The sequence below is a fragment of the Sardina pilchardus genome, chromosome 18 (genome assembly GCF_963854185.1).
Source record: "Sardina pilchardus chromosome 18, fSarPil1.1, whole genome shotgun sequence".
NCBI classification, from domain to species: domain Eukaryota; kingdom Metazoa; phylum Chordata; class Actinopteri; order Clupeiformes; family Clupeidae; genus Sardina; species Sardina pilchardus.
Window position 1 is genome coordinate 24,529,364 of NC_085011.1, and position 12,179 is coordinate 24,541,542.

A 12,179-nucleotide genomic window follows, 5' to 3' on the forward strand; every position below is an offset into this window, starting at 1 on the left:
AATGCAGGCTGTACAAAAACGTCCGTATTTGTGTTCATTAGAGATCAATTCAAAATCAATTTGCAGGCTACGATATGAGATATTCTAAGTAGGTAGATCAATGCTGTCTTACTGATAATATTTATCTAATACAAAGTAAAGTGTATCTACTTTAGAGTGCTGTAATAGGCTACAGTCCTTATATGAAATCCTCCTATAAGCCCTCAGATGATATGTTGAAATTAAATTTAGGCTACAGTATATTAAAGCAATTAAGTGTTTTATAAACATAACATGATTCTAGCTATGCCCACATCACTGATGTCGCTGACTACACCAAGCACCAGAGATGGGGGACTCGAGTCTAGTGACTTGACTCGAGTCAGACTTAAGTCGCCAGATTGAGGACTTGTGACTTGCTTGATCAACAGTGAGAAAAGACTTGACTTGACTTGGACTTGCTACTCATGACTTGAGACTTGACTTAGACTTGCATGCAATGACTCGACAAGTCATTGCTGTCTTGGTTAATTGGTGAATAATAATAATAAAAACTATTTTCGATCGGATATTTCCTGTTGCATGTGGGCGAACCTGGCAACCTCTCTACTAGGTGCTAGGTGACGCGCCCGCCATCTACAGTAGAGCGGTCGGGGTTTAGAAGATGGAAGCTGTTACCAGTTCCCAAAATAATAACATTTGGATTTAAAGATTCAACTCAACAGAAGAAACGATTCGCCGAGTGCAAGGTGTGCAGCGCAAAAATATCCGACACATGCAGCACCACGTCAAATTTTATCCGCCATTTCCGACTAGGCTACACAAGAAAAGTAAGAAATGTCTCTAGCTAATTTCACATTATTTTTTAATCTAACGTTAGCTGGCAGCTAACATCCCATCTCCATCAGTCAAACGTGACAAGAGCCTACTATTTGCATCACATTAAGTTTTATCATGTTGACTTAGTTTCACATTGATCCCGCCTATCAAATAGGCTAACAGAAAATTTGACTGAAATACGGTATCTGAAAATCACTCAGAGTGCGCAAATCTCCTCCAAGCGAACACATCACCTCCTCTTGCATCCATCCATAACTTTTTGCGAACAAACAAACATATACAGACAAACCAACAAACCCCGATAAAAACATAACCTCATTGGTGGAGATAAAAACTTCGAAACGGTCTTTGTCCCGACGCACATAATTGTTGACATTCTCGATAATGTCGAGGGGAAGCTGAGACAAATCATGCATGACTGCAAGTAGGCCTAGGCTATTTCTTTGCGTTGGATGAGAGTAGGCTACAGATGTGATGGATGTTACATCACATCTGTACTCTCATCATGGACGTTAGGAAATGTCTATACATTCTTAAAAATGGAGTGGGAGCATAGTAAATGCATTGAATATGAGGCTATGCTGCACTAACTGGTTTTCAGTTTTGTGCTATCATTGAATGATGATTTATGTGAGCCCTTTGCACTAAAATTAATAATTTTCACTCATGTGGCTGTGAAATACTTGTATTTGTCGTTAGGGAATGTATAGGCCTATTACAAATGCATGTGAGCATGTCACAAATGAAATGTATATACAGTATGTAATATACATTTAATTCTTATTCAGAATTATTTTGTAGCTTCTCTCATGTCTGATGTGCGAAAGTGCGCAGCCACATTTGGCCCTCTGATGGTGATGATAAAAAATTGTGGCCCTCTTAGTCATGAAAGTTGCCCATCCCTGGTCTACCACATCAATGTAGCTGTTAGTTTGTTAGCGCTAGCTGCTTTTATTTTTGTTAAATCATAAGCACAAACCCTATTACTGTAAATGTATGTATACGTATATGAGAGATGTATGACATAAATGAGAAATGGGCCACTTTCAAGAGTAAATCTATGTATATAACATAGAAGTGTCTGCATTTCATTTCCGTATGGTATTTATTAATGGAATATTATGCAATGAAAACATGAGCTGCTGTTCCCATGATAAACTACCGTGTTGAGTACTCTGCCTGGTAATTTGGTACATCAGGCCCTGTAGTCGTTCCTAGTAATTCTGATCCTGCTGGTCCTAGTGAGCATTTATAATTATATTTTAGCCTTATATCCCCTTCTTCTATTTGTTAGCCCTTTTGTGCAAAGGAGGGCTACATAAAACTTAGGCTGCCGTCTCTTCAAGTTTTAAGACGGTTGTCTTCCAGCTTATCATATGACTTGACTTGTGACTTGCTTGACCTAAGCTATGACTTGACTTGACTTGACTCGACCTAAGCTATGACTTGACTTGACTTGACTCGACCCTCACAAAAACGACTTGGGACTTGCTTGAGACTTGAGGGTTAAGACTTGAGACTTACTTGAGACTTGCATATGTGTGACTTACTCCCATCTCTGCCAAGCACATACCTACCACTACACCAGAGGATGGAGCTTCAGTAAATGACAGATTACATAATGCCAGCTTCTTATCAAACATCTCTGACGTCCAATAGTTTTTGTTATGGAGGTATGGTTATGGAATGTGGCAGACACTTTTGTCAAAGCAACATGCAAATAACAAATACAATAGTAACATTATATGTGAACAGTGAACAGTTTTTAAAAGTTGGTCCAAACATACCTTGCCTACCCAAATCAACCTGGCGACAGAGGTCTGAATGACGCGGGACCTTAAAATGGCATGATGACTTCAGACATTCCTTTATGCCTGACTGAGAACATAAAGTAACAGGAATTCATAAACTGAAATATGAAGTTTTTATTTCACAAATTTTCACAAAAGCTAATTCTTTTTAAATTATTATTATTATTTTGTTTTAATTATTTTTTAATTGGGAGCAGGGAAAAATCTTTTTAAATTATGTAAAAAATATCTGTTAGTTAATTCGACTCCATAGTTCACTTGATTATAGTTTGACTGAATTCCTGCTATAGGCTGTGTAGCTTATTGTAGCTTATGTTTTCCATGTTGAGTCAATATGTGTGGTCCATACATGAGGTATATGTGATGTGACTTTTATGGATAGCAGAGAGAGAGAGCGAGAGAGAGAAAGTCACCAAAGTCACCAAACTTGTTTGCCATTGTTTGCATATGTGTGACAACTGAAAGGACAAGCTGAGTGAAGGATCTGTTCCAGATACCTTCAGTCAGTCCGCCAGACACCATCGGAGAGCAGGTAAAATGGTGCATTAGTTTGCTGTCTATATGCTCTAACATGTTTGCACTCTTGACTTTGGATTGATTTTACTGAGAAGCTTTGTCTGTATACCAGCAATTTGCAATATTTGTTTTGGAATGTTTATTTTTAGTTTTTCCTATTTCCTTATCTTATTCTCATGAAATGTTAACAATTGTAGCTGAGAAACAGGGATGGGCCGTATTTATGATGCATTTATTTGAAATATGTTTTTCAAATACAAAGTACTATTTTGTAATTTGCATTTTTTTTTAGTTGAAGAACATGGCTTTGCATTTTCCATATAAAACACTTAATAGTTGCATTTTTGTAAAATCCTGCCAACTTTGGTAAACTACCAATTTTGGTAAACAACCAATGCATCTGGTGATGTGATGACATCATAAAAATGCAAAACAATGAATGTAGCCTCTGATAATTCCCTGAAGCAGGCTGATCATGCATATACAATGTTAGAGACTTGTCTCCATTTTGTAGCACTTGATAAGTTCAGTTGACTTTTTGAGTCCTTTAGGTAGATATAACAGGCAGGTCAGCATAGCTGATTTATTGACTGTTTGTAAGTTTATGGCATGTCTTATAGGCAGAAAAAAGCGATTGATCTCAGACACTGTCCATTTAGTCAACAGAATTAGTGTACAGATGAAGGAATAGATTAAATAGGCAGATATGGAAGGTACCAAAAATATGTATGAATAATTCATGTCTATTCATCTTTGTATGCTGATATTTTCATATGAACGGGTTAAAATCTAGTTTCACCCTTAATCTGGTCAAATCTCTTTCTTTCATTCTCAAGCAGAGTTCCAGGAACCTGTGTGACAATGACATTCCAGGGACTCATAGCAGTGTGGGCTCTCTGTCTGGTTTGTGTGAGCGGCTGGGAAGCTCCGTGGTTCTGTCATGGAAATGACTGCCCTGAGTTCAAAGTTGTTCAAACCAATGAGGTAAAACTGTTCACAATCACAGTAACCAGTAGAGGTTACAAGCTGCAAGCTGTTTTATCATTTAAACTTTGCCTGTGCTGTGTTTCATAGGCTCTTATGAAATAATATAATGTTGGTAATTGTTTTCAAACACCTGTGAAATTGGCATAAAGATGTAATATGCATTTCTTATTTTCAATCAAGGACTTTGAAGAACGCTTCTACAGCGCTTCTCATTGGATCACCATAGACGTCAGCACCCCTAACAAAGAGGAAGTTAAAAAAGCCCTTTGGACCCTTTATTATTACAGCAAAGGAGAAAATGAAGAAAGTAAGAGTTATCTTTTTAAAGTTATATATACTGTATGTTTGAACAAGTTTACGGCAAGATCATATTTTCACATGCAAATTGGGTTTCTGGTAGACAGTTGCAATCAATGTTTGCCATTGTTGCAGCAATTTTCCAGCAGTGTCATATGCAAATTAGGTTTGTCACCAGAAGTTCACAGGAAGTTTGTTATACTTGAGTAAGTGTGGTGACAAGTCACTGGCAAACACATTTGTCACTAGTGGCAAACACATTCTCATTGTTATCAGAACTCTTCTGGAGGTTTGCCTCTAGTGGCCAACATTGGCAAAGTTCTGGCAATATTTTCTAGTTAGCATATTTGTTTCCCACACTCACGTGTTTGCTGCAAATCTGCCACAAACTTGATCTTGATTTTACAAAATTTGATTTTGTGCTGTATGTTCTGATATCTGAGATGAGTTTTATGAGACTGTCCCATGCTGTGTTTGAACAGAGGCCAATGTAGCACTGCCATGGCCCAGGATTATCATGGTGGAGGGGGATGGCAATGAGAAACATGGGTCTGTGTCTTGGCCAGTTCCTCCAGGGACCCATCTGCCCAAACCTAACGATGCCACCATCAAAGAGATGGACATACCTGCTGGCACAGTTTATGTCAGGTATGAGTCTTCACCCAGGAACTAGTTTGTCTACCTGTCTGTCTGTCTATCTATCTATCTATCTATCTACTCAGTATCTATCTATTTACATTCAAGTTTTTTCCATTCACCAGTGCAGACCTTGTTACCTCATGTTTTCCTTCCTCTACCCTATTTTGTCTTGATTAGGAGCTTTGGAGGGATGGCATCCGAGGCTGATGCTTATGATAATGTAGATCAGCTGAAGGCATCTCTTGAGGCGGCAGGGAAGAGTTTCAACCCAGATAGGTTTGTGGCAGCTGGCTATGACCCCGTCCTGCGACTGATCAGCAGACACAATGAGGTCTGGCTCTTTGCTGATTAAGAGACGTTGCACTATAAATTCAAATGCGGATAATGCAGTTTCCTCATCAAACTATTATCCCCCGACTATAATGTCATGAAGCATTTACTTGGAGATTATTGAGCACTTGTGTGTGAATAAGTTTGTGAGTAAATAAAACAATTGTAGCAGGCCTAAAATGTTAGGTAAGGAGAAGTAAAGTAAGGTTAATCTACCTGTTTGTGGTATGTGAATGCTAAATACAGCACTATCATTCCACGCAATAGGTCATCTAAAATGGCCACTCTAGTTGAAGTCATGGTTTCTTTATATCAGTATTGGCAGTCTCATGTTGACTGACTATGATTTTCATAATGGATAATAAATCCTTTCAATCCTTGAAATTATGTCTATCTTGAATTTCCCCTTGGGGATCAATAAAGTATCTATCTATCTATCTATCTATCAGTTCAACTGTGTTTATTTCTTTTTTCAATCCCCAGCAACTGCTTTCTTTTTTAATAAAGGACTGAGACTATTTGCATTTGTTCTTATTCTGTGAGTTACCTTTGGCCAATTTTATTTTTGAGCCAAAGGGTCATTCATTTTTATTCTTTATTTTACATCAACACACTTACCTGGTACTTACTTACATACATTTTCCCATACATTAATCCTTGGGTATATTCCATACATTTGCATTCATGCACACTATCACCTCAACATTTATTCATATTCCCACAGATGACACACACACACACAATGTTGTAAGGTGTTTCTAATATTACAAATGCATGCATTTGACTACTAAATGCACTGGGACAAGGTAGCATCCTATCAGGATGTAAAACACCCACATACTCACACAGCAAAACACACCCATATTACTGTAATCAAACATGATGAAGACTGCATCAGACTAGTATAGCGATAGACTAAAGTAGAACTTGCACTGGAGTCATATCTGGCATATGGTCAGTGTGGTCCAGGCGCATGCTGCTTGGCAGAACAAGGGCAACTTGTTTGTGATGATTCTCCTTGTGTGACGGAGTACCACGGTTGAATATGCTCTCTGATTGGCTTTTTGGTGTTGTGGTCAAGCTGCAGGTTTAGTAATCCGGACACCCAGACTCAAGGTCAGGTGAGGTGAATGCTCTCTCTCTCTCTCTCTCTCTCTCTCTCTCTCTCTCTCTCTCTCTCTCTCTCTCTCTCTCTCTCTCTCTACATGGTGTCAGAAGTGGGATGTCTTGCCATGAGGCCATCGGAGGTGTGCCCATGTGTGAGCCGTATCACTCCTATGGTATGATGGACCCCCAGGATAGGTTGGCCCCTGTGTGAGGGAGCCCAGGATAGATTGACCCCTGTGTGAGGGACCCCAGGATAGGTTGACCCCTGTGTGAGGGACCCCAGAGATGAGTGAAGCTGAAGCAGTGTGTGGGGCACCCTGGAATAGGAGAAGAACGGCAGGTGGATGCGTGAGGGACGGAGGTGTGTGTGAAGCACATAGGCACGCTTCCTGAAGGTGAGGGCGGGGTAATGGAGTACACACACACACACACACACACACACACACACACACACACACACAGATACACCCCCCACCATTACCACCCATCAGCCTATAGATGGTGGTGTTGAATTAAGGGTCGCTGGCTGGTGCACAAAATCCCAAAATCACACACTCACACAGTAGCACACACACACACACACACACACACACACACACACACACACAGACACACACACACACACACACACACACACACACACACACACACACACACACACACACACACACACATTTACACAGTAGTGCAGGCACACACACTCACACACACACACACACACACACACACACAGACACACCACTGCCCCTCCCCCCCCCCCCCCCACACACACACACCACACACACAAGCATACACAGGTACACCCCCCATATTTCCTGACCAGTGACTTGAAAATAAATCCTAAGAGCACAACTTATATTTTATGACACAAGCCCTCTAAAAAACTAAAACCTACTAAAATTAAGCAATGGGTTTAATACAGAAGCCAAGATTCATGATGAATAGCTTTCAATGGCCAATTTAGCTTAGGTAGAAACGGAAGTGACATAGGCTACTTGGCATTTGAATACAATTATATTTCAACTTCAAAATGACAATGTTTGATTGAGGTTAATATTCGGGATCTCAAAATCCTCATCACTTTGCCCTATCGGATTGATAGAGGAGAAAATGACAACCCAGATGTCATAACAGCTCAGTAGGAGGGAGGAGATGTGGAGGAATACTGGCTCACTTTCAGGTTATGTTCACAGAGTTAGGGTAGCCTACTTTAATCAACCTGGTGACAGAGATCTGAATGACGCAGGACCTCAAAATGTCACGATAACTACAGACATTTATCTCTTTATCTCTATCTGAGAACACAAAGTAACAGGAACACAGTTCATTCAGTGGAACTGTAAATAACCTTATTCTAATCATAAGAAACATAGGAACTCTCTCTCTCTCTTTGTGATCGGGATGGCTTTGCCGATGATGGAAATGCAGGAGACAGTGTTGATGTTATGAAGAATGCAGCGATTTATTTTCACCTTACTAGCAGGTATCATGCCCATAAGGATAAATTGGAAAAATAAAATAAAAACCAAAACTCCAAACAATAGCTCCAAATCAATTATTAACTCTCAAAAATACAGCAAACGTAACTTCAACAAATCCTCTTCAATCATGGGATATATGGTTTCAAGCATGCGGAGTGTTAGGCCTCTGTGGCTCACCTCAGACCATTCTACCTCTCCCTGCCCTACTCCCCTCAGAGACTTTAAATCCTGGCCTGAACCATTGCAAATAATTAATCGATTAGCTATCAAAAGAGACATACTCAATATAAACACTCACAGACATAGTCCATACTACAAGGCTCACAATGCAATCAGCTTACAATATTCGCTACCCCAGTACATAGTATATATATTTATAAAACCCCCAAACACCCCCACTGTCTTGTACACTTGACCTCTGCTCGTTGATGAGGTCACACTTTGCACACTTGAAATGTCCCTCGCGACTTTCCATCTGGTCTTTTCTCAGTCCCAAGACCAGGAAATAAAATGCAACTCGGTGAGTGTTTGAAATGTTTGTTAAATGTCCATGTGTGTGCAAATAAAGTGTGTTTGTGAATCATGTTGTCCGTCTTGTATACTTAGCTCCTGTATGAATAAACTGTAGCCGCACCGGGCAGCAGCACCGTTACACTCTTACACACACACACACACACACACACACACACACACACACACACACACACGTCTGTTCTTTTTTAGCAAATAATGCCAGCATGTACAACATTGTTATCAGACTGTACTGCCTGATATGAATGCATATCACACTGCAATGTCCTTCTCCCACCCAATGTGTATAAATTGCAAAGCCGTCACAATAAAGCAGTTAGAGAGAGGAGAGAGAGAGTCACTAAAGTCACCAAACTTGTTTGTCCACCAGTCAGCCTGTGACTACTGAGCTGATCTGTTCCTGATATCTTGAGTCAGCCTGCCAGACCAGCTGCAACAGCATCAGAAAACAGGTAAAAGAAATATCTATAGTCCTGATCAACAACCTAGCACAGTGCAATATCATTCTGGAGATGCACTGACAATGCTGAAGAAATAGAAATAGATTAAATAAACAGATCTGGAAGGTTGGCAAAGTGATTAAGAGTATTTTTACTATTTTCAAATACAAAGTTCCAGTATTTTATCTTGATACATGGTGTGGCTACTGTATTTTGTACACAGTTTTGTATGTTAAACTTTGTCATTTAAAATTAGGATATTTGGTATTTTATTAAAAAAAAAAAAAAAACATTTTCATGTTGTTTTGCCTTTATGTTCCTTTGCTTATTACATAAAGAGTGACCAAAAATATGTATGAATCAAAATGCATTGTCTGTTCCTCGATTTTGTCTATTCATATCATCATTATACAGTATGCTGATATTTTCATGTGACTCTTTTTAAATCTATTTTCCCCTTTAATCTATGGTCAAATCTCTTTCTTTCATTCTCAGGCAGAGTTACAGGAACCTGTGTGACGATGACATTCCAGGGACTCATAGCAGTGTGGGCTCTCTGTCTGGTTTGTGTGAGAGGCTGGGAAGCTCCGTGGTTCTGTCATGGAAATGACTGCCCCGAGTTCACAGTTGTTCATACCAATGAGGTAAAACTGTTTACAATCACTAGATGACAAGCTGCATCGTTTTATCATTTAAACGGGGCTTTTGACTCTGCCTGTGCTGTGCTTCAAAGGCTCTCATGAAATAACATAATGTGGGACACTGTTTTCAAACACCTTGACCTGTGAAATTGGCATAAAGATATAATATGCATTTCTTATTTTTCAAACAAGGACTTTGAAGAACGCTTCTACAACGCTTCGCATTGGATCACCATAGATGTTGCCATCATAAACAAAAAGGAAGTTACAAAAGCAATTTGGACACTTTATCATTACACCAAAGGAGCCAATGAAGAAAGTAAGGGTTATCAGTTCATAGTCATACTCTGTATATATGATTGAACAAGACATAAGAACACACTATTTTCCTCAGTCTTCCCACAAAAGACTGGTGATAAGTGTGTGCAGTACTGTACTGTATGTATTGACATCTGATTTGTATTAGACTGTCCTATTGCTGTGTTTGAACAGAGGCCAAAGTAGCACTGCCATGGCCTAGCATTATCATGGCGGAGGGGGATGGCAATGAGAGACCTGGATCTGTGTCTTGGCCAGTTCCTCCAGGGACCCATCTGCCCAAACCTAACGATGCCACCATCAAAGAGACGGACATACCTGCTGGCACAGTTTATGTCAGGTATGAGTCTTCACCCAGGAACTAGTCTATCTACCTGTCTACTGTATCTACAATATCTCCTATCTATCTATCTATCTATCTATCTATCTATCTATCAATCAATATATCTGTCTATTTATCTATCTACATTTGAGTGTTTCTCCATTCACCAGTGCAGACCTTGTTACCTCATGTTTTCCTTCCTCTCCCCTATTTTGTCTTGCTCTTCATTAGGAGTTTTGGTGGGGTGGCATCCGAGGCTGATGCCTATGATAATGTAGATCAGCTGAAGGCATCTCTTGAGGCGGCAGGGAAGAGTTTCAACCCAGATAGGATTGTGGCAGCTGGCTATGATCCCCCTCTGCGACTGATCAACAGACACAATGAGGTCTGGGTCTTTGCTGATTAAGATCCAATAAATTCAAACGTGGATAATGCAGTTTCCTCCTCAAAGTATTTTAGACAATAATGTGATGACTCATTTACATGGATACTGTTGAGCAGTTAATTGTATATTGATGTGTGTACTAATTAGATAACTTTGAGTGAACAAAACAATATACAGTAGCAGGCCTAAAATGGCAAGGAAAGTAAACCAGGCTTCAAAGTAAGGCTAATTTACCTGTCTGTGGTATATGAATGCTAAATATAGTACTGTCATTTCACATAGGTTTTCTTAATGAACACACTAAAGTTGTGTAGTGGTTTCCTCATATTAGCATTGCTAGTTATGCTGTCTCTATGATGTTCATTATGGATGATAAAATACACAAAACTTGAAATCATGTCTCATGTGTTCTTTTATAGAGTTCTCCTCGCTTTAATGCTTGTGTCAATTCTGACATTACGTTTTCAAAACAATTACAGTTTTTCGTTTTGGTACATTTCTCGAATCATTCTTGATATTAGCAAAACAGTTGTGCATTTCTCAAAACAATTTGTAAATGGCAAAACAACATGGATTACCTGCAAAATCCAGTTTCTTGCTCAAAATCCTTAGTTCATCTCTCAAAATGAATTATTTGTGTCAATGAACATGTCAGTGCATCAGAATGACAAGTCCTTGTGTCATTGATAAGACAGTCGAATGACTTAGTGATGTTGTCATTGTAGTACTCTAGGGATGTTCTGATGTAAACTGGCTAACGTTTTGATGACGATTTCTGTAGATTGTAGGTTACACCTTAGTGCATGTGGGAGTTTGATTGCAAGAGACCGGACAAGATTCACATTTAAGCTTTTACTGTTTCTTACTGTAATTTGTTGACGGACCATGTCACTGCAATACAGAAAGAAAAATATAGAAATGCATAGTACAAAGGGGGGGAAAAGGAGAAATGTGACCATAGGACAATCTCCTTAGGGAAAACTGTAAATGCAGTGTTGTAGGAATTACAGTGCAGTCTTCCTACACCTCCTGATGTTTCTGTCTTTTGGGCCACACATTCTCATATGACAACATGTTCATAACATTTAATGATGTAACAAAAGTGCAACAACACATGTAGTCAATTTTCTGAGTGATTTCAATAATTTTTTACTGGACATCAAAGTGAGGAGTTTCTGCTTTCATTTTTGCTATTGTATTCCTCCCAAGATGTAACCAAGATGTCATTGACATGTGTCACAAGACCTAGTAAGCGCCTACAGAAGACAGAACAAGTTTCATTGAACTACAACTTGTAATTGTTTAATTGAAATAGTCATACAGTAAACACCTGGACTTGCCTTACCCACAAACATTCAGATTTTCTCAATCGTTTTGATGCTTCATCATGTTTTCAAAACAGCTACTGTAACACCCATGTCTGAACAAAAGCACTCTGGTCAAAATGACAAAAGGCAAGACTTCCAAAGGGCTGATACTCTCTTGAAACACTTAAAGCATGCTGCAGAAAGCAAATTTTGTCTTCAAACAGGGTCCGTGTAACGCTTTGCAGCGC

The 12,179-nt window shown here is 39.4% G+C and overlaps 2 protein-coding genes across 3 annotated transcripts; both read left to right on the forward strand.

Annotated features, from left to right (window-relative positions):
- The first annotated feature begins 3,065 nt into the window (after nucleotides 1–3,065).
- LOC134064293 (heme-binding protein 1-like) lies at nucleotides 3,066–5,842 on the forward strand. 2 transcript variants are annotated; one of them, XM_062520166.1, is made up of 5 exons: nucleotides 3,066–3,162; nucleotides 3,983–4,130; nucleotides 4,314–4,440; nucleotides 4,913–5,078; nucleotides 5,247–5,842. In XM_062520166.1, exons 2-5 carry the CDS (start codon nucleotides 4,008–4,010, stop codon nucleotides 5,419–5,421), a joined length of 591 nt encoding a protein of 196 aa, XP_062376150.1. In that variant the 5' UTR covers nucleotides 3,066–3,162; nucleotides 3,983–4,007; the 3' UTR covers nucleotides 5,422–5,842. The 2 variants fall into 2 exon arrangements, with proteins under 2 accessions (XP_062376150.1, XP_062376151.1); XM_062520167.1 differs by having other exon boundaries at nucleotides 3,071–3,162; nucleotides 3,986–4,130.
- A 2,626-nt stretch (nucleotides 5,843–8,468) lies between these two features.
- soul2 (heme-binding protein soul2) lies at nucleotides 8,469–11,009 on the forward strand. The gene is made up of 6 exons (XM_062519747.1): nucleotides 8,469–8,507; nucleotides 8,889–8,970; nucleotides 9,454–9,602; nucleotides 9,792–9,918; nucleotides 10,092–10,257; nucleotides 10,471–11,009. Exons 3-6 carry the CDS (start codon nucleotides 9,480–9,482, stop codon nucleotides 10,643–10,645), a joined length of 591 nt encoding a protein of 196 aa, XP_062375731.1. The 5' UTR covers nucleotides 8,469–8,507; nucleotides 8,889–8,970; nucleotides 9,454–9,479; the 3' UTR covers nucleotides 10,646–11,009.
- The last annotated feature ends 1,170 nt before the right edge of the window (nucleotides 11,010–12,179 follow it).

Excerpts from the sequence above, each read along its gene's own strand:
- LOC134064293 (XM_062520166.1), top strand. The coding sequence starts at position 4,008 with ATGACATTCCAGGGACTCATAGCAGTGTGGGCTCTCTGTCTGGTTTGT. Across the intron at positions 4,131-4,313 it reads AAGTTGTTCAAACCAATGAG|GACTTTGAAGAACGCTTCTA; the intron begins GTAAAACTGTTC and ends TTTTCAATCAAG. Across the intron at positions 5,079-5,246 it reads GCTGGCACAGTTTATGTCAG|GAGCTTTGGAGGGATGGCAT; the intron begins GTATGAGTCTTC and ends TGTCTTGATTAG.
- soul2 (XM_062519747.1), top strand. The coding sequence starts at position 9,480 with ATGACATTCCAGGGACTCATAGCAGTGTGGGCTCTCTGTCTGGTTTGT. Across the intron at positions 9,919-10,091 it reads CAAAGGAGCCAATGAAGAAA|AGGCCAAAGTAGCACTGCCA; the intron begins GTAAGGGTTATC and ends GTGTTTGAACAG. Across the intron at positions 10,258-10,470 it reads GCTGGCACAGTTTATGTCAG|GAGTTTTGGTGGGGTGGCAT; the intron begins GTATGAGTCTTC and ends GCTCTTCATTAG.